This window comes from Alosa sapidissima, chromosome 4, assembly GCF_018492685.1.
Source record: "Alosa sapidissima isolate fAloSap1 chromosome 4, fAloSap1.pri, whole genome shotgun sequence".
NCBI classification, from domain to species: Eukaryota; Metazoa; Chordata; class Actinopteri; order Clupeiformes; family Clupeidae; genus Alosa; species Alosa sapidissima.
Genome location: NC_055960.1, coordinates 21,097,175 through 21,119,164, shown reverse-complemented (window position 1 = coordinate 21,119,164; position 21,990 = coordinate 21,097,175). Strand labels below are relative to the sequence as shown.

Sequence of the window (21,990 nt, the reverse complement as noted above, 5' to 3'; positions counted from 1 at the left end):
GGGCCTGATACGGTGGCAATGTCACAGAAGATGTTGAATTCATAAAACATTTAATCGGTGTTAGTCGGTAAAGAAGGGCCTAGCTCTAGCTGTGGGCTAGTTCTACCTCTCCATACCATTACAAATATCTAACTGTCCTACCTACTATGCAAAATATGACTGTATGATGTACATTTGATCGCTGAGCCATGTGCATACTTGTGTTGAATAGAGATGGTGGAAAATAATGACTGCTGGCAGTTCGCTGTGTATTCTAAAGTGATTTTTTATAAAGATCATTTTACTACTACCAAGTCTAGAATATGCTCTGGGGCATATGTTTTGAATTCTTTCCCACAACAAAGCTTATTTACTGTGATGGCTGATGCATAGGGTTGCTTGGTGTTCATCAAAGTGCCTAAGGCTGTGACTATTTGAGTGAGAGACTCTCTAAGCCTTTGCCAGAAGACCCCCAGTTATGCGGAACGTTGCATTTGGAGACCTGTGAACCCAGCTTAGGTAACACTTTACATAGTTCTACATAGATCTGAAGATATCACAGACAGTCCTCAGTTAGTTGCAAATACAAGAATGAGTGTTTACAGGGAAATAACAAATGTGACGCCTCCCTGAAGGCCAACTGCAGTGGTTCCTTTATCCTAAACAGTGGCATGTCATTGCCAGCGACTCTTGAACGGAGCTGTGCCTGCTCTGTCCCAGTGTCTGTCCCAGTGTCACAAAAAAAAACATACTTACAATCTAGGCCATGAAGACTTGTCTGACAGCATTGTGCAACCTAGTTATATTAAGCTTGTGTTCCTGACTGCTGACAATTGAAATGTATTTAGCTTATTTCCATAAAATACAATCTTGTTGTCTTTTCTTCTTTTGAGAAGTGACATTTTTTCCTCTCCCGCCAGGTCTGTGAGCACACAGCAGATAACACCAGAACAGCGAGCACAAGCCTGCCTTTTTTCCCGGTGAAGTGTTTACCTTGTCGGCAAAACGATAAAACAAACACAAAGAAAGGCAAACAAAAGGCTGGGAGACGTGGACGCTGCTACATGCCCCCATTGTGTCAAGCCTTTGTGTGGGGCGGAGAGGCAGAGAGAAGGAGAAGAGAGAGAGAAAGGGAGACTTGTACAACAGCAACCTTAATTTAGTTATAAAAAAAGGAGAACAGCTTTTTGCCGAGCGCCATTTGCATTTCAAGCCGTTTGTGAATCTGAGGCAGCGAGATCCTGCTACTTGCCTAATGGCTTCGATACTGATTCTGGATTTTCAAGCCATCATTAAATGGAGAAAGCAGAAAGGAAGCGTGTTGAAGGAAGAAAGCAGGCTGGTAATAAACCGCTGTAATGAGGTGCCATTAGATTCTCCTGCAAAATGTCTGACAAAGCAGAAACCTCAGTTAATGCAGTGTGGGAAAATATTCATAGTTAACATATAGACAGACAAACGGAATGATGGACGGATGAACGGACGGACGGACAGATAGATAGATAGATAGATAGATACAGTAGATAGATAGATAGATAGATAGATAGACAGACCCCCCTCCTCAGCCCTACTCCCATTTAACTCCAACATACAATAAGAGAAGTATAAATCATAAATAAATTATATGAAACTCGATCACTACACAGCCACAGGAGTATTATGAGTGTCCTGTGTGTGTTTGTGTGTGTGTGTGGGGGGGGGTATTTTACCATATGGTGAAGCCTCAGACGCGATGAGATCATATGAGAGAGCAGAGCAGGGATCGAGTGGCAGACAGGACAGAGCACATCTGTATAGGGCACAGAGTGCATCTCTCTCTCCTGACAGGGGAGTGTGAGAGGAGAGGAGAAGTTTTAATTGGCACAGATACTAAGAGGAGAATCTGACTCTATGAAAGCTTCAAAGTCTCTTATGACTCAGGAGAACATTTGCACAAATTTGTGTCAGGATATTTTATTTGTTTATTTATTTATTGTATCTTTATTTGAAGTGTAGGATGCTACAAGTGTATTTCTATTCTCCAGGTGTCCTTATTTCCTCTTAAATTTGTCTACATTTAGTTATTCCAGACCCATCTGATAGTGGGACAATTAAACTCAATTTTTATAGCAAATATACATTTTAGGATAAAGGGATTCTAATTAGATTTAGAAATAGAGGCACTTCAAATAGGACCCACAATAATTTACAATAATTATAAATACATATTTGAACACATTGTAAATCAAAATCTTGCCTTGGCTTACATTAATGATAAATTGCATCAACCCTTTTTTCATTCATTCCTCTCTGTTTTATGTCTTTGAAACCAATGATTGGAGACACCGAGGATACATTTCATACAGTATGTAAGTCAATGTTGGAGTAAATCAGGAAGTGTGATTTACCACATGATTTTGCTCATAGTGTAATACTTCTGTGATGTCACAGTGGCCTGAAGTGCCTCCATTTCTAAATCTGATAAGAGTCCCAATACTAGTTTCTCTGACACATTTAATGCGTTTTATCATAAAATTCAAAATTGCTCTGCTAAACTGCCCCAATATTTCTCAGACAAAGCTTTTGGGATAAAACGTACAGATAGCTCTACATGTAATTGTCTAAGTTTCTGTCTTTCTTTGGCTCCAGGTCTTCTTCTTCCTCTTCTTCTATTCTTTTCTCTGCCGTCTCCTGCATTCAGGCCTGTATGGTTCTCACTCTCCCGTCGTTCTCTCTTACTCTCTCCATCTACACGTATACGTAACGCATCTTTTGTAACTTCACTATCTTATACTTTAATGATCAGAAATATTTTCAGTCTTGTTATTTCTCCTTCCTCTTTCTCGCTGGCCTGAAATAGCTCCGCCTCTGTGATGCACGAGGGCGAATCAAGCCATGTAATAAATCAGCCTGCGCCACTTTTAGCAGCTCCATACTGCTCTGGGAGTTGTGCAGAAGTGAAGTGGAACATTATCACATTAAATCTGCAAAATTGAATCTCGTTCAGTAAAAAAAAAAAAAAAAGAATCCAACAACAACAATAAAAAAAAAATCAAGTTGCAATATTCCCAGCCACTCAGCGTATCACCTGGCAAACTAGCAACAGGCTCATTACTGCTGCAGCTTGCATTATTTTAAAGACAAGGTCTAAAACTAGCGCATTCAGCTGTTTCAAGCTGAATACCTTCCCAATATAGTTGAGAACAACACAGATGGGTTTGTTTAGATGTGTTGTTCTTGAAGTATTATACCATCTTAAAATAGTATACCCCACAGACGTTTTTACGTTATGATTTAGCATCATTTTTATTGTGTGTGTCATCTGAATTATGAATGCTTACAGTATGTTCTTTATAAAACCACTTTGGGAAATGTTTATGGTGGCTATGGATAATTTTGAGTGGCTCTTTGAGTGGCGTTTGTATGTTGTCGTGGCTGACTGTGTGGTGCTGTAATTCTGCTGTGCGTCTGTAGTCATTATGAATTCTCTCTCTCTAATCCCTCTTGGGTTTACCTTAGCTTCACAACTCGCCTACCCCCACACGTTTCATCTCAGTGTATTTCTCTGAAATTAATTAGCCTTGCCCTCACATTACTGTTTTTATGAAGTCTTATCAATTACCGCACAGTGTTTCATGAAAGGCATGCCCTGTGCCTACGGGGCCTAATTGATAATATTTCATACTCGGGTCCTTTGTGGTAATTCTTGTGACTTTATGTAAGGCGCCGAGTGTATCAGCATTTATTAGTAATGGAGTTTAAGGCCCACAGGGAACGGCTGGTTTGTGTGCTAAATGTTGTTATTGAATCAGAAGTGCCTTTGCCAAACCAGTATTATTGTATTGGAAACAATGCAAGCTCTATGTGTATCATGGTTATGCCTGGCGTTGTTTATCTATCAGTTGTGAGGGGGGCAGTTTAAACCTTGCGTTGGCATTGATTCATTTAACAGCTTTTTTCCAAATGTTTAGCAGTATATGTGTCAATATCAGTATATATGTTCTTTGTGTGTCAGTCATGATTTTGATGGTGTTGACACCATGCTCTACCTGCTTTGAAGAAACACAGGAACACTTTGTGTCATAGAGCCCCACACTGCTCACAAGAAGTGACTTTGGTTTAACACTGTGTTGGAGTTAGCATAGGCTAAATAGTACTATTGTGTGTACATGCTAAATATTTGGCTCCATTTTATATCCAGTTAATCGTTAAGTACAGTGTACCTATTCTTTTAGTTAGAATGTGTTGTACTTGTGGGTAAGGTTAGGCTTGATGTTTGCACATGAAATGAAATGGGTAAACATGAAATATGTAGTTTGTACTTAGAACTTAAAAATCTTTCAAAAAAAAAGTACAGTATCCTAAACATGGGACCTACCTTTGTCTGCTGAGGAACTCAGAGGGAACTACAACTGAAGCAGAAGCAGAAGTAGGCCCCTATGGAGGCATTTTCTGCTGAGGATTGAGTCTGTGAAACACCCAGGTGGCTAATACTGGAGATAGAGTTTCACGGGGTGAAAGAGGAGAGACTTAACCCTCCTGGATTTATGCAGACACTCTGTCATGCCAGCGAAGGGAAAGTGACTTCAGTCAGATTTGGAGAAAAGAGGATGAGGAAATAATTCTCCCTCAGAGAATGTTCCCAGATTCTTACAGCAATATCGCCTCCAGCTGGGAGAACATTCCAGCACTCAGTGCACGGCTGTTTGGTAGCGTTTTTTGCAAATAGCACTAAACAGTACAGAGGGATTATTTGTGATTTCAGGATTTTTATTTCTTTATCTTTACAAACGGTAGATATGCTTGAAGTGTAAGCTAGATAATTTACACTCGGTTTATTATGGATGTCTGGGTCACAGGAATCTCTCTGTAGACCACACGCTGACCAAGGTAGGCTTACTTGTCCAAGGTCTGGGGCATACATTATCTCATTGTGCTGACCCCTGGCAAGTAACATACTGTAGTGCTACTCCTTAGTCAAGATTTTATTGCCTTTATGCTAATTTCCTTCACAGCATGTACACGGTTTAAAATGTAGTCGAGCTGTCATTTTAAATCCTGGGCTTAGATAGGTTAATAGCCTCCTTCTGACTCCCATGCCCCAGCAAACACTGTTGGACCTGACCTGGGCCTGACACAGACCATTTCCACAAGACTTTAGAGTTTACAGTGGGTTTAAATGTGATCACTGTACACTCTTAAAACTAATGTGTTGTCCCTATTTGGACACAGAGATGTGTTAAAAAACAACACAAGTTGTGTTATTTTCAACACATTTGTTTTAAGAGTGTACCTGGACAGAAGCAGTAGACTTCACCCTCTGATCATGTGGTATAGACTGCATTCCGTGGTTAATAGTCAAGCCCCTTGTACACTGTGCATTTCATGGATCAGGTTAATCATGTGGCTCTGTTATGGTCTGTGCATTTAACGGCTGAGGATCGCCATATGGCTTCTAGGGTGTGAACAGCCATATGATTCTCTCATAAAGTGCATTGGATAGAGCTGATTCATAGTTGAATCATACCGTTGATGTACTCATTGAAGTCATGCGTTGCTGTGTTGTGCACACGTGCTGCTGTGGGATGTCGTCATGGAGGGGGCTGCATGGGTTTTGTCTCTGGGTTGTAAGTAACGCATCACGTTGTGGCAAAGGACCGGGGAGGACTCAGAGGTGTGAGTCACAGGAGCAGTGGCATATGCCTTGCCACGGAAGAGCATGTTTGTCATCAGGCGCTGTAGGGTAGTGTGGCAGAGATGGCATGGGGTGATGTGTGTGTGTGTGTGTGTTTGTGTGAGAGTGTGTATGTGTGTCAGAGAGTGAAAGGAATTGTGTGGGTGTGGGTGTGGCAAGAGGAGGGGGCAGGGCTTGAGAGGTTGAGGGTGGGGGAATTATATCAGTGTTTTTGTGTCCGGTCACAACAGATTAATAGCCAATAGGACTCAAAGCAGTGTGTGTGTGTGTGTGTGTGTGTGTGTGTGTGTGTGTGTGAGAGAGAGATTGAGTGTGTGTTTGAGTGTCAGAGAGAAAAGAGGATTGTGTGTGTGTGTGTGTGTGTGAGAGAGAGAGAGAGAGAGAGAGAGAGAGAGAGAGAGAGAGGGAGAGAGAGAGAGAGAAAGAGACTGTGCACGTGTGGAGGGAGGGAGGGAGTTGTACTGTGCACACAAGTGTGTGTGTGTGTGTGTGTGTGTGTGTGTGTGTGTGTGTGTGGTTGTGTGTGTGTGTGTGTGTGTGTGCATGATTTAGAGGCATGGAAGAGGATCTGAGACACGCAGCTCCTTTAGAAAGGGGCCAGTGGGAGACATAGAAAAACTGGGATGGAGGGAGAAAGATTCTTTTGTTACCCCTCTTCTCTATCCCTCTATCTGTCTATTCTTCTTTCTTTCTGTCTTTCAGTCTCTGCCCCCGCCTCCCCCTTTCATCTGAGGAGTGCCACAGTTCATGTAGTGGCTTTTGGTTAAGCCACTCATTCAGTAAAAGTGATTGATTTCTTTTTTTTTTTTTGGTGCGGACCTCTCCTGAAACCTTCACTGCTCAGGGTGAAACCTGTGAAACTGTGTCTTTATGCTGGTACACCTCATTCTGCCGAGTTGCTGAGGAATTGTTGTCGACTTTTTCAGAGGACGGGCTGCCCACCAGGTGAATGTGAATGGAAGAAGGTTATTTTCAACAAGCACTACACTCTCACAGGAGCCAAAGACTGGCAAAGAGTGAGGACTGACACTGGAGTGGGTACTGTGGGCGGCGTGTGTTGTGTGTGTGTGTGTTGTGTGTGTGTGTGTGTATGTGAGACAGAGTGTATGTGAGACAGTGTCACACTGAGAGACAGTGTGTGAGTGTGTGTGATAGAGAGAGAGGGTGAGAGAGAGGGAGGAGAGTGTGTGTAAGCTAGAACAGGATTTGTGAGAGGCTCACTGCAACGATCTACAGCAACGATTGAACTCTCTTTCACTCCTAGAAAGAAAGGAGCAAAGAGTCGAGAGAAAGAGAGATAGAGAGAGAGAGAGAGAGAGAGAGAGAGAGAGAGAGAGAGTGGCGAAAGGATATGAGGGAGCTTGTCTGTGGGAGTGGACGCACTGTGTTGTGAAGAGTTACCGCAACTCTGCTTGACCAGGCAGTGAGACTTGTGTGTGTTTCTGGTGATCGTTACTGATCGTGTAAAGACACAACATGCTGTGTGGTCTGAGGAGAGAGATGAAGACCAGCTTTGGTAAGCTCAATAATGTGTGCGTGGGTGTGAAGAAATTCTTACCAACATTTTAACCCTTGTTGCAAAGTGGCATATCAAATACTGTATTATCTCTTTATTTCAAATCTACTCATTTGTAAATCATATACTTCACTTTTTTTCTTTTCATTGAGATTTTAAGGATGTGAAATTGTGTGCTGTGTGTATAGTTTCTGTGCTAGTTCCAGTTTCTGATTTCTGATTATATTACTTCTTCCATATCTTCATACTTGATGGTAGCATTAAACCCTCAAGCGCTCAGAAACAGTGAGAAAGTAGGCATTTTTGCTGAATGCTTCTTGTGTGTGGTAATTATTCTGTTCCATTAGTTTGCACTTATCACAGTGGACAGAAGCAATCACACACCTCAAGTTGTTGCCATTTTTAGAGTGTAATTTTGCACAGTCCACTTCACTGTGAAACAATTATAATGAAAGAATGCAAATTACTAGCATCATTAATAAGAGCTTATTTACCCAAGATGCCACTGATTGTGAAGTGGAGTGGTTCTGATCAGGGGGTGGATTGGCCAGATCAGTCCGTCACAGACGGCCAGAGTTGCTGTATCCTTGAATGAAATACTGCTCCTTAAAACATGGATATTAATAGTTCCAAAAGACCATCAAAGTTGTCCACTGGTGGTTTTAAAGTATTTGTACTGTATGTGTGCAGTGTTTAGTTTAGAAGTCAGACAGCCAGCACACCTTATTAACTCATCTAGACTAATTTGTGGCACGTCCCTATCCAATATAGTTCATAATGGACAGATTTGGCAGTTGTTGCAACACATGGCTATCCAGGGATGCTGTTATGTGTTTCCCCTCGGTAGGCTGTGAACTCAAGTTATGAATCATGTTAGTCCACACTGAGGCAGGCATGAAGTGGTAGCTGGCCCTGGAGGAGAGAGCATTGGTGGGGAGAGGAGAGAAGAGGGCGTAGAGGAGTGGAGAGGAGAGGAGATGGAGGAGAGGAGGAGAGGAGAGGAGAGAAGAGGGCGTAGAGGAGTGGAGAGGAGAGGAGATGGAGGAGAGGAGGAGAGGAGAGAATAGGGCGTAGAGGAGTGGAGAGGAGAGGAGATGGAGGAGAGGAGGAGAGGAGAGGAGAGAATTGGGCGTAGAGGAGTGGAGAGGAGAGGAGATGGAGGAGAGGAGGAGAGGAGAGGAGAGAATAGGAAGCGAGAGGAGATGAGGGAAGAGAAGAGGTGGGGGTAGGAGATGACAGGGGACGACGAGAGAGGAGAGGAGAGGAGAGGCTTTGCTGTGGGCTGGAACAGAAGCTGGAGTCATGCAACAGCACCCTCGCTAATGCTCTCCCAGTGGGTAGAGATGGAGGAAGAGAAGGAGGAGGAGAGAGTAAGAGACAGAGAAGAAGAGGAATGAGAGATAGAGTGAAAGTGTGTGAGAGAGAGAGGGAGGGAGGTAGAAAGAGAGTCAGACAGGAGAGGTGAGCAGAGTGGGGGTTATGCTTCTCTATCTCCGAGACGGTGAGATAGTGTGGGGACAGCGAGGGATGGACAGATACGGAACACAGGGGAAGATAGCAGGACAGAGCAATGGAGGAAGAGGCGTACAGTAGATAGGAGAGGAGTGGGAGGCTGATAAGACTGTTTATGTGCAGCAGGTCCCCAAACAGACTGTCAGACACGGCTGCTCACAAGCCCCGCTGGTGCTGTTGCTCTTACTGCTGTTGCTGTTGCTGTTGCTTTGGCCCAGTGCTCCCTCTGGTTCATGTTTTCTCTTTCTCGCTGCCTGCTCCTTCTCTACTCCATCATCCCAACATCCTCTTCCTTCTCTCCCTTTTATTTCCCTTTTTCATCTCTGCCTTTTTACCCTATCCCCCTTTCCATCTTATTATGACCGCCGCGCAGCGAAGCGGCGGTCATATAGGTTTGGTCAGATTATTATTATATATTTTTTTTCGCATGCCCAAATTTCCGTCAAGGATTCCCGGGACACTGAAAGACCGGGGTAGACAAAACTTGGTGGGCATGTAGCCCCACAAGGATAGCATGGAACCATCATTTTTCGTTTTCATCTGTAGTCAGACACAGTTTTCTGTGAATATTTCGAGAACAGTAGGGTTTAGGAGGACCACCTTTTTTTGTATGTTGATCTTAAGGGGCCATGTCAACCCATTCCATAACCACTCATTTCATGTATAGCGCCACCTAGTTAAAAACAAAAAAGTAAAAATGAGGTGTTGTAATCGCAGGTATCTGTGACCTAACATGGTCAAAACTGCACGGAATTGGAAGTGTCGGATCATTATGACACCTTCTGAATGCATGCCAAGTTTCGTGGAATTCCGTTCATGGGGGGCCACACAATAAATGAATTTATGCTACTGTACACCAACTGGCCTGTAGGTGGCCGGAGACAGTTTTCTGTGAATATCTCAAGAACCGTAGGGCCTAGGAGGACCACCTTTTTTTTCGTATGTTGGTCTTAAGGGGCCATGTCAACCCATCCCATTTCCACTAATTTCATGTATAGTGCCACCTAGTTAAAAATTAAAAAGCAAAAAATTAGGTGTTTTAATCACTATATCTCTGGCTGACATGGTCAAAACTGCACGAAATTGAAAGTGTAGGATCATTATGACACCCTCCGAATGCATGCCAAGTTTTGTGAACTTTCGCTCATGGGGGGCCATACAATAAAATAATGTATGCGTACATTTAGTGACCGAGTTTTCTGTGAATATCTTGAGAACCGTAGGGCCTAGGATGACCAATTTTTTGCGTATGTTTGCCTCCAGGGGTCATGTTAACCCATTCCATATGCACACATGTGCATAAACAGATACACATGCACACACATACAGTACATTCACAGTAATCATACGTATGACACATACTCACACAGTAGACATATATACGCATGCATGCACACAATTCACACATGCACACACAGGCACATACGCAGGCACACACAGAAGCACATGCACGCACACACATGCACACAAACACACTCCCACCGACACACACATACACATAAACATGTACACGCACACATGCACACAATTCAAGAATTTCTCAGAATTATGAACAGGAAAGATGGGGGTGGGGTTGTATAAAATGTATTTTACATGTGAACTCTATGAACTAATCATGTTTTGGTACTTGTTGTCTAGCAGATACCAGTAAGAATTGAGTGTGCATAATGCAATTCAGTGAGACAGAATCATATATGGCTTTCAGCGTGACTTATTTTTGTGGAAAAAATGTGCTGGACTGGGCGGCGGTCATATCTAGTTCTGTCTGCTTTGGTCATCTTTTCATTTGCTTATTTCTGTTCTTTTAACCCTCCACTCCCTGTCTCCCCACCCTTCCCCACTCCCATTGTTCTATGGTCTCTCTCCTCCCTTTTTCTCCTCCACCTCCCCCTCCTCCTCCTCCTCATCCTTCTCCTCCACCTCCTCCTCCTCTTCTTCTTTTTTCTCCTCCTTCTTCTTCATCTTCCTCTTCGTATTTCTTCTTCCAGCACTACCTCCCTCATGATCTTTCTCCCTCCTCCACTTTATCTTTCTTTCCCTCACTCCCCCACTCTTCTCTCCCTCCTCTACCTCCCTTTTCACAATCCTCCATCTTGTGTTCATTCTCCTCTCTCTCATTCATCCGTCACTTCTCTCCTACCCTTCACAGGAGACATCACACACTCACGCACGCACGCACACACACACACACACACACACACACACACACACACACACACACACACACACACACACACACACACACACACTTGTTCTCACTGTTGAGTCGAGTGGGTATCGTAATGATTACACATTTCAGTCATTTTTTCCCATGGCTTAATTGCAGGGTCTCAGTATTTTGTCTCTCACAATCACACGTTTTGTGGCGAGTTTGTGCTCCTTCATTCAACACTCCACACTGCACTGACTTGGTGTGGGGTTTCGGTGTGAATGTTCCGCCGTAATGATTTTTACAGTACCCCGTCACTTCTCCTAACATTCTACTCAGGATGTATCACAACAAGTGCAGGGGCTCACAAAATGTCCTCCTCCTCAAGTCCTGTCCATGCCTAATTGCAGACATTGAAAAAAAAAACAGTGATTTGTCACTAGTCATTATGCTAATTGTGGCTTGTTTGCCAGATGCTTGCTTGTTTAACCATGCAACTCGGGGCGCGTGGCGAGGAGAGGCCACGCGTAATTGCACACTCTGTTGCCTTATCACAATGCGGAAAATGACAACTCGTGCACTCTTTTGGTGCTGGAGATTGCGTGTGTTGTTGCCTAGGCAGTTTTGTTCACAGAGGAGTGTACATTGGACATCCTTACAATCACAGTGGTTTGTTGCAAACAATGAGGCACCAGTAAATAGGCTGGTAATTACATTTTCTTGGCCTCAACCATAAGTATACAGCCCTTCATTGAGTTGCATGGGATTGCAGCTCATGCATGGGAACGTTTGGGTGGGTGTGCTACAGGTCTCAATCACACCATCTCCCATCAGTCCTCATAGACTATAGAATGTTCCAGCACCATCATTTGACCTTAGATATTTTCTTCTCTCTCTTTTACTCTGACTCTTTAGAATTTATCCACAAATCTAGCCGTGTGTGTGTGTATACTTGTATGTGCATGTAAGTGTTAGACTTGTAAACATGATAAAGAGCAAGAGGTGTGGGAGGGCATCTTCACTCTCCTACTCTGCTCTCCTCATCTGAGTGTCCTTTTTCCTACAGTAGTTGTGGGGTTTATTGTTCAGAGCTCCAATTAAAGCTCTGACAACCTTTACACCCTTTTATTTGAATGGCATTTTCTGGGGTTTATTACATGCTGAGCACAGAATATGGACACCTTATTCTCTCTCTCTCTCTTTCTTTCTCTCTCTGTAAGTTTACCATCTGTGTTTAAAAAAAAAAAAAAAAAAAAAAACATAGTCCAGTCCATACAACTTCATTTCAATTTCGAAAGAAATACTGGACTATGTTTTTTAAAAAAAAAAAACGGCAACGAAATTGTGAATTTCCAGAGCGTGTTACTCCACACTCGGCAATCGACTCCTACGGACTTTCCCCTAAAGACGTCAGCTGCAGCAGCAACATTTCCGGAAAGGTACTGGCTTGTTGAAATTCATTCTGGACTCTCTATCTGACCACATAAAGACCTCGGGATACTTCGGTTTGGCTTTAGGGACCCTCTACTCACTACCACGTAAGTGTAATGTTGTTTGGAGCTGTATAAAAATAGCGCTTTGTAGCGGCGAAATGACTTGCCCTGGTCACTTCCAGGCTAACGAGTTTCGACTAAAAACGGTAAAATCGAACATTCTCAAAACACATCCGAATGACATGATTTTGATGTCAACTCAACGTATGTACTCCCAATCATCCGTAAATTGATCTAAAGTGCATTTTACTCCGGATAATTCCTTTAAGATTACTCTCTGTGACTCTGTGTGTGTGTGTGTGTGTGTGTGTGTGTGTGTGTGTGTGTGTGTGTGTGTGTGCATGCACGTGTGAGGGTAGGTACGAGCATCTATTCCCGTCGATGTACATTAAATTTGTTATCTGTTTGTGTGTCTGTATCTCTCTTTATACCTGTCACTGTGCATTGAGATTACTGTGTGTGTGTGTGTGTGTGTGTGTATGTATGTGTGTGTGTGTGTGCATGCACGTGTGAGGGTAGGTACGAGCATCTATTCCCGTCGATGTATATTAAATTTGTTATCTGTTTGTGTGTGTCTGTATCTCTCTTTATACCTCTGTGTGTGTGTGTTTGCATGCAGGCTGGGCCTGTCTGTAGTGATAGCAGGCTCTAACTCAGGTGCAAACTCTGAAAAAAAGTAATAGATGTTCTTTGAGTCCTGGTACCAGATAGTAGAGAGGTTTATAGTTTGTGTATGGGGGTGGGGGTGGAAGTTGGGGATAGGGGATTTAGAGAAAAATGTTTTCCTGCTCAGATTTGAGTAGGCCCATTTGGATGGTACGGTTGTTAGAAGTCAATTGAGTCAAAGTGGCAAGTCAAGAACATTTATATGTGTTTGGGTGTGTGTCTGATGGCTTTGACATTTACATTACATGTATTCCTTCAGCAGACACATAACCCAAAGCAGTTTACAGTACTGGGCAGAACTATAATGTGGCTATAAATCTTCAGTGTATGTGCTTCCCGGTTGGTCGGTACTTTTTAAGTGAACAAGGATGAATGCTGGTCCACTCAAACTATGCTCCCCTCTCCTACCCACAGAAATCAATCTGTGCTTTGTGTTACTGTAATCTACAGTATACAGTATGTATACAGTATGTCTTTGCATCATCTAAATCACTCTTTCTCGCCTCTCTCTATCCCAATCAGAACTGCTTAGAGAATTGGCTTAAGTAAAGATGTGAATGATAGATACATGCTTTACTGACTAGTGTGGAAATATGATGTTTTTCTACAGTATGCACGATGGCGCTTCATCAAGCAACAATTTAAGTAACAAATTACTGAAATACATAATCAGTTCTAGCAGTTGAGGCTTTGTGGTTGGACCTTATGCTTGAAGACACATATTTCTCTCTCTTTCTCTCTCTCTCTCTCCCTGTCTCTCTTTCTCTCTCTAACTCACACACACAGAAATACACATACATACACGTGCATGCACACATATACATACTGTACACACATGCACAAAATGCACACACACATACATCTCATGGCCCTAACCAAAGACGCACACACACATATATGCACAAACACATCCTTCCCATAGCCTCCCCTCACTACACACACACACACACACACACACACACACAAATATCCACACATGCATGACGGACCTCCTGCTGCATGCTAAACTGCATCATGCTAATCTATGCCGACACACTTACAGGCAGTCTTGTTTGTTCACTGGTGGGGTAGTGTGGTGTTTTGTGTTGCCGTGTGTGTTGCAGTGTGTGTCTGTTGGCTTTGATCTTAATGGAATCCCTCCCACACACTTTCACTGCCTGTCCCTAACACACGGTATGAGGTGAGATGGGTGTACAGGTAATGTTTGTGTGTTCAGGGTGTTTGTGTGTGTGTTGGGGGGTTGGGGGGTCTGTGTCGTGACGTTCCAAGTGCTCTTCACTGCACAACCCCTGTGTTCTCTGATCGTGAGAAATGTTGGGTGGGAGGGATGTTAGCATGACTATGTAATTTTGGTTAGTTAAGACAAAGTCCTTTTAGGCAGGTCCCTCCACTCAGCAGCCATATAGCAACACTTTTTGGGCACTCATCGGGCATCCTATTCAGCAGAAATGCGCGTGCGCAAGGCTTCACGACACCAATCTTGCTCCAGTGGTGAGTTCACAACACATGATTGGGAAGATGTCTTAACAACACAACATATGATTGGCTCAATGTATTCAGATGTTGACGTTTTGCCGAGGAAGGGGTGGGATATGTGTAGACAACGGCCATATTGGCGTAACAAACTAACCCTATGCATTTCTATGGAGGATTTTTTGAGTGCTGTGTCTCCTCATTAGAAAGTCTCTGGTTAAGAGGACACACACACACACACACACACACACACACACACACACACACACATACACAGGTTGTCAGATGGTGGAGGATTATACTGTCTGTAGCAGGTAGTGCTCCTCTACTGCCATTCTAAAAGGTAGGCAATAGCAAATCAATGCAGGTAAGCATGCTAGCTGTGTGAGCTCATAAGTACCGGTAACTTGATCTTGTCTATATCAGTCAGAGTCAGAGTCGAATTTCACACATACAAGGAATCTGGCTGTGGCCATTGGTTTCACTCTTGTATACAGTAAATAGACAATATATAGACAACACACAGTATACACAGACATATTACAGTAGATACAGATGGAGCACAATAAGCAAACAATATGCAGATATAGGAAGCAATATACAGGTTATATCCATATATTATATATTCCTGAGCCAACAATAAGTGTGGCCATGGCACCTCAGTATTCAGAAAAATGGTTTTCTAATTCCGGCCAAAGCTGCATTGTATTGACTTGAATATGGCGGTACACAGTGCTTGACATATCCTAAGCCATGTAAAAGCAAACTTTTATATTTTATATTTTTTTGTCAGTCATATATTAAGTAGAATATGCTGAGACTGCACTAAGTTAGAATGTAAACAGAATGGGCGAACAATGAGAACCGAACGGGAGTAAGGTTTTGTGAATAAGGTGGATAAAAAGACAAAGCAGTGTACATAAAGTACATCACGAACATAGTGCAGGACCATATTGACAGTAATAACTGAGCGTGTTGGTGATCGATGACATATTTGTTTGTGGCAGGACTCACTTGGCAAACAAGGCACATAAGGCACATGTTTTGAGAGGAGTTTGTGCTGTTTCTGCTTCAGGCTTTATAGATTGGCATTGAGAACACAACATCGGGGCACAAAGGAAGTATACTATAGCTTTCCCTTTCTGATTATGGCCATCATTATGGCTACCATGATGGTATTATGGTGAGCTTGTCTCAATGTTGGTCTGTGTGTGCAATTTGCAGAATTTATGTGTGTATGTCTGTGTGTTTATGACCTTAGGGTTTTGGTATTTATGTGCTTGCTTGTTTTATGCACAGATGTCAGTTTATGGCCATCTATGTGTGTCTTTATGTGTGAGTGTCTTTGTGCATGTGTGTGTGTGTGTGTGTGTGCGCGCATGTGTTCGCACATGTGTGTGTGTGTGTGTGTGTGTGTTTTTGTGTGTGTGTGTGTGTATGTGTGTGTGTGTGTGTGTGTGTGTGTGTGTGTGTGTGTGTGTGTGTGCGCATGTGTTCGCACTTGTGTGTGTGTGTGTGTGTGTGTGTGTGTGTGTGTGTGTGTCTGTGTCTGTGTGTGTGTGTGTGTGTGTGTGTGTGTGTGTGTAGACATGCTAGTGACAGCGAGAGCTATCAGTTGTACTGCAGGCCTGGCTGTCTTGCTGTGTGTCTTTGTGCTGCTGGTGTGTGATAGTGTGGACTAATTAGCACTGAATGAGGGAGGGCAACCCAACCTTTCACCAGTGCAGTCCCTTCATTAAGCCCCACACTAATTACTTGACTTTGCAGCACAACACAAACCGATGACTCAAGAACTGTCTCTCACTCTAAATGCTGCATGTACAAAGTCCCCCCCCCCCCCCCCACTCACACCCTCACATGCATACACACAATCACGCACATACACACACACACTAGGGCTTTGACTTTTGCCCAAAAATCACATTCGAAGTTCGTTTGTTTATTAATATTAAAATTCGAATATATTCGAATATGTATTAATAATATTTTAACCATTAAATGTCTTCAGTAAGACCGATATTGGTATCAAACTTAAGTTCTATATGTTCTGTCCACCAGAGGGCAGTGTATCAGTCAATGTCAATAGACTACGTGCATGGAAGGCTGAGTATTTATGCGTGTGTTAAAATTGTTATTATTGAGCATAGGGCCGGGCGATTAAACGATAGCGATATGTATCGCAATAGACATGTAATCGATATCAATAAAAAATATGTTCGATAGAACATTCATAATTAAAAGTAACACATACCTCCTGCCTTACGTTGTCCATAAATAAATAGGCTAAATATATCTTGCATTGTAGTATGTAATCGAGTAAGACGACTGGCTAAATTGCTATTAAATCCGGTTATCATCATTAGCACGCTGCACTGTTGCATTCAAATTGACTGCTAAATTCTAATCTCAATCCCGATGCAAATGGAAAAGTATTTTCCAAGACTCAAACGGGCCTGTCCCAAGGAGAAAAAGTATTCATTTGAAACTTAAACACACGTAGGGAAACTGAACAGTCCAACCAGACTATAATAAACTAGCAAATTAAGCTAACGTTAGCCTACTTTGTTTACAATATTTCCAGGCTTCAACCAGTGCTGCTTTTCATTCAGACTTATCTGCACATTTATTTATTTGAGTGTTTTTCATGATTGTGTTGCCATTTCTTTTCCCTGTTTGCTTTGATTGATAACTGAGGTGATTAAAATCAGAGGAAGGTTAAGTTTAAAATAAAAGTGTCTATTATGTCTATGTGTGAGCTCACTAAGTGCGAACCAGCCAGGATGCTAACGTCACCTACAGGAGCCCAGATGACCAATAATAGCCTTGCTAATGAGATCGCGATTTTACTTCACCAGGCGTGAAAAAAACCTCGGAATCTGAATTGAAAACAACGTTTACAACCAAATACATTTATAGAAATGATCTCCATAGGCTACAGGTTCGAATATTAAGAGATCCCTAAAATTTGTTCGAATATCTTTCATTTTTAAAATAATCGAATTATATTCGAATAACGAAGTTCGGAGTCAAAGCCCTAACACACACACACACACACACACACACACACACACACACACACACACACTTGTACACACGCATGCACACACCGCAAACACTCATACACACTCACATGCACACACACACACAATCACTGCCAGACACACACACACACACACACACACACACACACACACACACACACACAAACACACACAGCAGCAGCAGCATCAACAGAGCACAGGGCAGTTGTTTGATGATAAAGGGGTTCATTATGGCATTGTATTGTTGGTGAATAGCCTAATAAGACAACTGAGGACTTATGTAATATGTATGTTGTAGTAACGGACAATTCCTAAACACCATATTTAAGTACAAACATAATTATGTCAAAATCATTGTGTGCATAGCCAAGGAAAATAACATTGCTGACAGATTGAAAACCTTAATCCTTTCTTTGACTAAGTTGGTTTTCATATTTTTTACAATGTGTCAGCTCTCTCTCTCTCTCTCTCTCTCTCTCTCTCTCTCAAACACACACACACACACACACACACTGTCTCCCTCTCCCTCTTTCTCTCTTTCTGCTTTTCAGATGCAGTACATAGTTTGGTGGTGGTACAGCTAAGCTTCTGTCTGTCTTTTCTTTTCCCGAATAGACAGAGTGTTAAAAACTGGTGACTCAGTGCTTCATAAGCGAGGTGGAACACCAGGGATAAATCAGCTTTTTTGATAGGTGACTGGCGAAGTGAGGTGTTTCTTATTTTTTATTATTTTCAAAAGCGTGCGGATTGAAAGAGCTTCCAGAGACCCAGAGACGGCCCAGCTCTGGGCCAGGTGTGGCTGAGAGCCGGGCTGAGGTGGATCATGCTGCCATGCTGAGATCTGACACGTCTTGACAGCAGCTTTGTAGTTGAGGGTGTGTGTGGGGGTCGTAGATTCAGAGCTCCTTTGTGTGTGTGTTTGTATGAGTGTTTGTGTTTGCATTTGCATGTGTGTGTGTGTGTGTGTGTGTGTGTGTGTTTGTGTTTGTGTGGGTGGGTGTGTTGGGGTGTGTATGTGTGTGTGTGTGTGTGTGTGTGTGTGTATGTGTGTGCATGTGCCTGTATGTATGAGTGTTTGTGTTTGCATTTGCATGTGTGTGTGTGTGTGTGTGTGTGTGTGTGTACAGTATGTGTATGTAGTGGGCCGTGGTTTCAGAATGTGTGTCTGTATGTAGGTGTGTCAACGCCTCTCTGTATTTGCGTGTTTTGGCTTCTCTGGCTGCTGAGTGGTGTCAGTCACTGTATACAACCCACAGTACAGTAAAGACAAACTTTGAGAAGTTCCTCCATAACCGCTTAATATAACAACATCAAACACATTTTGTTCTGATACTAACCTGTCCACAACCCTGTTTTTTTTGCAGAATAGAGAGTTTATAAAGACTCTTTCCTACTGACCAGATCATGCTTGCTAGTACAGTTGCAAAGGCTGTAACAAGAGCTGTGTGAAATAGTCTGCAGGCAACAGCGCCCTGCTGTGAACCCGACTCACTGTATACCACTGCTGGCCACGTTCAAGGGACATTTTCATATCTTTGAGTATGGAGTGGAGGGTTCTTGGAGGACTTTTTTATGGTGCGTTTGGGTTGTAGTGTATGTGTGAATTTTAATTACTCATTCTCCACCCTGCTCCTCTCCCCTTAGACTGGACTAATGAGCCTTGGCTTTGAAGCACACAGAGCAGGGGGAAGTCGGAGAAAGTTTTAGGGGGAAAAATATCTTGAGAAGTCACCAAATACTCACACCCTCCGTCTCTCTCTCTCTCTCTCTCTCTCTCTCTATCTCTCTCTCTCTTTCTCTCTCTCTCTCTCTCTTTCTCTTATTCCATCCTCTCCTGTCCTAACACCATCTTACACTCTTTCCATATCACACACCCTCTCATTTTCTGGCTTTCTCTCCTGTTCTTCATCTTCCCTTTCTTTTATCTCCCTCTTTGTACATCTTTCTCTCTCCCTCTTTTTGTTGTTGGTGTCTCTCTTGCTCTCTCCTATCCACCTGTAGTCAGTGATACTCTAAGTCTAAGGGGATGGGGTTAAGTGAGGGTGGTGTGATTCATGGGCTCCCTGGGCGCATTGAAGCCTTAGAACATGGCAGGGCATATATTATTAAACTAACAGCTCTTTTGGGTGACTCAGGAGTACTCGTGTCAGAATGTGGTTTTGTGGCTATGCTCAACACCTGTCAGGTCTTGACGTACGAGCTCCTTGTGAATCCACAGGTGTCTGGTGCGCGTGCTTCTGTGCAGAAGAGATTTGATTGGTATCAGTGTTGCTGATAGCCCGAGGCTGTACATGTAGCAGGGTGATCTCTCAATAGTAGGCTTGTTAAGCACATTTTCTCCACACGATGGGTTTGGTATGCCTGTGGGCAGTGCAGGTATGTGTGTGCGTGTGTGCGTGTGTGTATCTGTGTGAAAGGAGAGTGACTGGATGTCTGTGAGTGTCTACATAAGGATTTATGTATGTGTTTGTGTCTGCGTGTTTGTGTAAGTGCGAATACACCTGGCCCAGTGCACACTCGGTGTGTAAATGGAATGGGAGGCTCGCTCAGAAGCACCTCTCCACTGGCACACCAGCCTTGATCAAAAAAAAAAGAGAGAGAGACGTATTCACTTTTGTACCCGCGTATCTCTTTCCCAGCTAAACACTCAGCTTTGTGATTCTCCTCTGGAGGCCCTTAAACGAACATCACTGTGATGAAACGCTGTCGCCACCAGCACTCAGAGATCCTGACCGGGGGGCCTGAGCTCATCAGCAGGCCCTATCTGCTGCCTGTGTAGTGGTTCTGCCTGTCTGAGGGTATTAATTGTTTTTACCTTGTGGGTATCAGGGACTAGATGAAGAGTTTAATGGCAACCACAAGGGAACTCCCAGGATGATTATTGATGACAGACCTAGAGCATTGTGTGTGTGTGTGTGTGTGTGTGTGTGTGTGTGTGTGTTTGTTTGTGTGTGTGTGTGTGTGTGTGTGTGTGTGTGTGTGTGAGGTGTGGAGAGGAGAAAAATGCACTAATTTATGTGTCGAGTTAAAAAAAAAAAAAGAATGAATTATTCATCCCCCTCGAAATGATGGCCTGTTTTTGCTTGGGTTCCTCTTGACAGCCGCACAGCACTGCCGGAGAGGACGGAAATGTCTAGAGAGTGCTAATGTGCAGTAATGGGTTTTGTTGTTGATGAATGCTTCTCAGATGCTTTAGCGCTGTTAGCAAGCAGCGCTACGAGGATCAAACTGAGCCGGAGTTGCCTGCATGACAGAGAATGGAGATAGACAAAAGGGGTATAACTTCTATCGGAGAGGAGCTTTTGAACAATTGAGAATGTAACATGGTGTAAAAGTTTGTTTGTGGTGGTGTCGTGGTGTAAAAGATTTTTTATTTATTTTGCAAAAACAGGTGCATACTTTGCACCCAGGCTGAAAATGTTCAAGATGATGTACTAAGAAGATGTAGAATGTTACGTCTTTCAGATGATGCAAGACTGAACACCGGTTTTGTTGCTTTGTTGGTGATGAGAAGTTTGGTCTTTTTATACACATGATGTCATGTCATATGAGAACACAGCCAGCTGATCCATTTACTATGATGACTTTCTCATCACAGCTGTGATCCTCTATCTCTGCGTAGTAATGTCACTCGTTAAAGTTGAGTGAGTGTGTGTGTGTGTCTGTGTGTGTCAGGCGTGTAACCTTGCTGTGTGTTGTGTGTCTCCCCTTCTTTCCAGATGACAGCCCTTACTCAAAGGGGAATAAGGACTCAGCAGGGACAGAGAACTCCCTCACCTCCCACAGACAGAGCATCCCAGGTACACTCCCAACCTGTCTGTCTGTCTCTAGGTCTGTCTGTCTGTCTCTGTGTCTGTCTCGCTCTCTTATCAGCCTGTATCTCTGTCTGTGTTTATATATGTATTTCTGACTGTCTGTCTCTCTGTAGCTGTCTTTCTGTTTTTTTTCTCAGTTTTTTCATGCAGTGGTCGTGCCTTTTCTTTTCTTGCTCTTTTTTGGCTGCTTTCGATTCCTCTATGCCTGTATCCTGTCATTTATCCTCAATCTCACTCTTTCCCTCTCACTCTTTCTCTCTCCTCACTCACCCTTTCCTCTTCCCTCTTTACATCTCTCTCTCTCTCTTTCTCTGTCCTCACTCGATCACTCTGCTTCCCTCTGCCTCCCTCCCTCTCTCCTTCTCCTGCCCACACAAACAGTGGTTGCCCTGGAGAGGGTGGGGGGGGGGCTGTTGCCCTGCTCCCGTTTCTGGGCTTTGATGTGGGGGGAGCGTGTTTATCGGCTCCCCCTGGGCTTGGACGGCTTCGAGCGGCGAGCGAAGACAGGAGTGGAGAGAGGGGGAGAGAAAAAGGGGAGAGATGAGATGAGAGGAGAGAGAAGGGAGGAATAGTAGAAGAGAGGACGGGAGAGGTTGACAGCAGGAGAGAGAGGAAGAGATAGGAGAGAGAGAGAGAGAGAGAGAGAGAGAGAGAGAGAGAGAGAGAGAGAGA

At 43.3% G+C, this 21,990-nt stretch overlaps 1 protein-coding gene across 7 annotated transcripts in view; it reads left to right on the top strand.

Moving 5' to 3' along the window:
• The window catches only part of grip2b (glutamate receptor interacting protein 2b), a 187,003-nt gene that overhangs the window by 98,921 nt on the left and 66,092 nt on the right, over positions 1 to 21,990 (top strand). For 6 of the 7 annotated variants that reach the window (XM_042089501.1, XM_042089504.1, XM_042089499.1 and 3 more), the window contains exon 2: positions 21,223 to 21,303. In XM_042089501.1, the coding sequence (XP_041945435.1) occupies positions 21,223 to 21,303 (81 nt within the window). Of the gene's footprint in view, positions 1 to 6,922; positions 7,170 to 21,222; positions 21,304 to 21,990 lie in introns of those variants that run through there. The other variant, XM_042089503.1, reaches the window with a different exon arrangement.